This window comes from Sinocyclocheilus rhinocerous, unplaced genomic scaffold, assembly GCF_001515625.1.
Source record: "Sinocyclocheilus rhinocerous isolate Xijiao unplaced genomic scaffold, SAMN03320098_v1.1 scaffold435, whole genome shotgun sequence".
Classification (NCBI taxonomy): Eukaryota; Metazoa; Chordata; class Actinopteri; order Cypriniformes; family Cyprinidae; genus Sinocyclocheilus; species Sinocyclocheilus rhinocerous.
Window position 1 is genome coordinate 21,245 of NW_015630023.1, and position 4,898 is coordinate 26,142.

At 39.9% G+C, this 4,898-nt stretch overlaps 1 protein-coding gene across 4 annotated transcripts in view; it reads left to right on the forward strand.

Moving 5' to 3' along the window:
- Positions 1-4,898, forward strand: part of LOC107739650 (nuclear receptor subfamily 2 group C member 2-like) — a 26,174-nt gene that overhangs the window by 17,626 nt on the left and 3,650 nt on the right. For all 4 annotated transcript variants that reach the window (XM_016551812.1, XM_016551813.1, XM_016551814.1 and 1 more), the window contains 4 exons: positions 2,816-2,995; positions 3,477-3,624; positions 3,875-3,962; positions 4,400-4,515. In XM_016551812.1, coding sequence (XP_016407298.1) covers positions 2,816-2,995; positions 3,477-3,624; positions 3,875-3,962; positions 4,400-4,515 — 532 coding nt within the window. The remainder of the gene's footprint in view (positions 1-2,815; positions 2,996-3,476; positions 3,625-3,874; positions 3,963-4,399; positions 4,516-4,898) is intronic.

The window sequence follows — 4,898 nt, forward strand, 5'->3', positions numbered from 1 at the left end:
AGACGGCTGTTTCTGTCAATGGTAAGTTTTAATTTAAAATTGTGATAGCCTACTAACTTTTAACGTAAGAAAAGTTTACTGTAGGCTGTGTTTACATGTTTTGCCACTTGCTTGAGCATCTTAATATATAAACTTAAAATATAAATGAGTACAGAAGTAAAATGCATTTAATAATATTGCGCTTAAACATGAATGTCTATGAAAGATAGTATTACTGTGTGAAAAGATAATCACTATGCTGAGAGAGAGAAAAAAATAGTAACAACGTTCAAATTTGAAATCAAAATAGGCATCGTAGGACACTGAAGCCTGTGTTATACTTTCCGCGTGCGTGCTGTACGTGTACGCGTCCGGATTGCTCATGCGGAAAGTATAACACAGGCTTAATAAAGCACACTGAGCCCGTGCTGCTTCTGCACCGCATAGGCTAAGAACCGCACATGGACTGCACTGCAAACGGATCCTCCCTTAATTTCGTTCACTCTTTGCTGATATAATACAGCACTCAACTGCCATGCATGCACTATAGGGATTTAAGAATCAAAGAAGACATCAGCGATTTCGGAGTCGACACCGAGAGTCGATTCCAGTGCTGGAGTCGAATCCGACTCTATTCAGAGAGTCGAGGAATCGACTCTTTTGGAGTCGACTCATCATCCCACACACAAGTCCGGAGAGAGAGAACAAAGTCAATAGTTGTGGAACTCCAAGGCTGTCAAGGCTATTTTATTCACTTAAACGTCAGATGAAGTGATAATTTTCTCTTTAATACAGATGATGCCAACGTATTTTTCGACGAGTCGCTATGCTAGCAATAATAACATTACCTGCTTGATGGAAAGGGTTGCCAGGTTTTTCTTTTTACAACAAAACCCTCCCAATTGCTACCAAAAACTAGCCCAAACTAACCGTGTTTCGAGGGGTCCCCCGGTAAAAATCGCGTTCCGGGGGCTAAAATACACGTTATTGGGGTTGCTTCAACCCGCTGACATGAAAAACAACCTGCAGCAACAGTGATAAAGTATCCCAGGTTCCACGGGAAAACTGCGGACTTGCCAACACTGTGACGGATACAATGGACACGAGCGCTGTCGTGGCGCGACCACAACAGCTTGTCTTTGTATGGGAAGCCAAACAACCCAAATGTGGGACGAAACAGCACGGTATTAAAGTGTTCGCGCCGCGCTGACCTGTCATAGGCGCGGCGCGACCGACTCGACAGCGCAGAGAGGACGTGTTTACTAGCGCCACCGAACTGTCAGCGCGGCGCTGATCAGTTACAACAGCGCAGCGCGAACATTACTCTTCTTCTTCTTCTTCTTCATGTTTTATGGCGGGTGGTCCCACATTTGGGTTGTTTGGCTTCCCATATCTTTGTCTAATTTGGCGAGCCCGGTCTCATGAAAATACGTATTTGGCGTACTATTTATATGCACTTTCATGAGATCGGGTTAAATTTGGCACGGTCTCCCTGCTGCACTAATAGCAGTAAGGCTTTCCTCTGTGTATACATATCCCAGAAGTACAATTTTAGCTGTATTATTTGTGTCCCCTTCAAAAATCGCTCTTGAGAAATTTTATGTTTATTGTCCCCCCCAACTGTTAGACGAAATTTATGCCCCTGCCTCAGGCCTATCATGATGTAGATGAATTTATTTCTTGATCGGAACAGATTTGGAGAAATGTAGCATTGCATCAGTGTCTCAGCAATGGATGCTCTGCAAGTGAATGGGTGCCGTCAGAATGAGAGTCCAAACAGCTGATAAAGACATCACAATAATCCACAAGTAATCCACAGCACTCCAGTCCATCAATGAACGTCTGGTGAAGCCAAAAGCTGTGTGTTTTAAGAAACAAATCCATCAAGGCATTTTTACTTCAAACCGTTGATTCCACCTAAAATACAAGCTCTCTATCCATAATATTGCTTTCTTCAGCGAAAAAGTTGTCTCGTCTGAATCAGGAGCGAACTCTGCTCATGTCAAGCACCATTTTCAAGCAAAAACAGTCCAAAACAGTTCCGAACAAAAATGTGTGTGGATTTTGATGTAAGAGGACAACAGGGGATCGACATTTTCACTGGAGGCATTAGTATGGATTATGTATTTTAGACTACTCTGGCCAGAAGCGATAGTTTAAAGTTAAAATGCCTAAATTATGGATTTGCTTCTTACAAAGATGTAGCCTTTCACAGGACATTAACTGATGGACTGGAGTCATGTGGATTACTTGTGGATTATTGTGATGTTCTTATTAGCTGTTTGCACTCTGACGGCACCCATTCACTGCAGAGCATCCATTGGTGAGCATGTGATGTGATGCTAAATTTCTCCAACCCTGTTCTGATGAAGAAACAAACTCATCTAGATCTTGGATGTCCTGAAGGTGTGTACATTTTCAGCAAATTTTTATTTTTGGGTGAACTATTCCTTTAAGTAAGCCGCTCAGAAACAAAAGGAGGGTGGCTGGGACAAGTACAAAGAGAGTTAGAAAGTCTACTCTGAGCCTTTGAAGCTAGTCTTAAATCATTTAAGGAGAGAGAAAAAAAGTTGTACCAAAGTTGAATAAGTGAATAAATCTGCTGCCTTCTCTAAGAGCAGTTGAAAACACATCCAACATGCTTGACACGCAACAGCGCCCCCTATTTACCTGGATCTTCTACTTTACAGATTGATTTGACTATAAATAAGAAAGTATAGTTGTTACATGTGAGTTGGTTATTGTATTATGTTTATGACATTGGATATTTTTGTTTACACTGTATTATTTTTATTTCTAAATGTACAGTGCTATGTGCGGGTTTGTGTATTTGAAGGGAGGCATTATGGGGCGGTCAGCTGTGAAGGGTGTAAGGGGTTCTTCAAGCGAAGTGTGCGCAAGAGTCTGACATACAGCTGCCGCAGTAACCAGGACTGTGTGGTGAACAAACACCAACGCAACCGCTGCCAGTTCTGTCGTCTCAGGAAGTGCTTGGAGATGGGCATGAAGATGGAGTGTGAGTAAATAAATAAACAAAAACTCTGACCACATGGTCATACCTTGACAAAAAAGGTACAAAACTGTCACTAGGGCAGTACCTTTTTAACTTAAATGTACACTTTAGGTACTAATACAAAGATGTACCTTTTTAGCTTTTGTACCTTAGCGTACTGCCACAGTGACAGCTTTGTACCTTTTCTTTGTGAGAGTGTATACCTGCGTCTGTTCTTCTGAGAGCATATAACCTCATCTGAACTCATTAACACCCCGTGGCCATTGAAACAGTGCTGGTACTTGGCTGGAGCTCAGCTGGAGGATCTGTAAACCTCTTTCAGAACTGGCCCATGTTACCAATTACACGAGAGCCGTACACTGTCGTAACTGACTATGATACTATGCAGCGTTGTGGCCCCTTTAAATGTTTCATAATTGCACAGTGAAAATTTGGAAGGCTGAAGCTTCTGACAGTATTTATGCATTTTGTATTACTCACATAGCTGTACAGAGTGAGAGGAAACCCATTGATCTTCCTAGAGAAAAACCTGCCAACTGTGCAGCATCCACAGAGAAAATCTACATCAGGAAAGACCTGCGGAGTCCCTTCATCGCAACACCAACCTTCATCTCTGAGAAAGACGCCTCACGGTGAGACTCACATTCACAAAGCATCTGCATGCTCTACAATACATGATGCATACAACTAGCTTAAACCAGAGGTCTAGTTAAAAAAAAAAAGCGCATATACTACTATAGTGTAGTATAGTTCAATACGGGGTATTCATTTACTGTAGCTTTATTTTATTTTACTATTTATTTCTTAGACAAGTATATCAGAAAAGCATCTGCTAAATTAATTAATTTAAATATTTTTATCATGATTTAATCCTCTGTGCAGGTCCAGGCTGTTGGACTCTGGGATGCTTGTCAATATCCAACAACCTTTAATACAAGCTGATGGCACATTACTATTAGCAACAGACAAAGTAAAAACATCTACATAACTTTTCTGTGTCTGTCAGTTTTTTTTCTTTTGTGTTTTGTGCAGTCCAGGGTTTCCCAAGCCGGAGTTTGTAATGACCTTGGGTGTTTTAGATTGTGATTGCCACAATACCAAATTATACTCTGATCTCATATACAAAAAGTTGTCATGAATTTTTTTTTTTGTCATATTTATTGAAAGATTAAACATTAAATGAAATCTCAAGGGGTTATTCAAGAATAATAATTTAGATCAGAGGGGTTGAACTGACAGTTAAACGGTTGGGAGTCCCGGATCCAAAATGTTTTGGTATTTGTTGCTGTTAAATTGAGTATTTTTTAAATAATAATTATACATATTATAAACATTCAGAAAAAGCTGTAGGTGTTAGTTTTTTTTTTCCACTTTAAAATATATATGAAGATGTTCTTTTTTCATCAGGCGGAGTCAGGACAAGGTGATCTGGGGACGCTGGCTAATGTGGTTTCATCATTAGCCAATCTGAACGATCCGGTTAGTAACGGAGAGCTGGAGGAGTCACCCAGTGAAATCACACGGTGTGTTATTAATGCAGACAATAGTTGTGTATGTTTTTCACAGTGTAAAGAGATTATGGTATTAGTTATAGGAATAAGTAATCTTAAAAAGAAAATTACTCCATTCCAAACCCGTGTGACTTCTTTCTTCTGTGGAAGGGGTTGTTTTGACCATAAAACAAAAGAAGATGGCAACATCTTAGTTTGAATCAAACAAACCTGATGTATGGCTCCTAAAGATGTGGAATATGGCACACAAGTCATGAAGTCTGAACATTGTACAGAAAGTGGTACAGATTTGGAATGACATAAGGTTAAGTAAATTTCAAAAAGCTGGTTTTAAACTGTACCATCAAAACAAGGTAAAAAAAAAAAAAAAAAAACGGGATAATTTTTTGTAATTG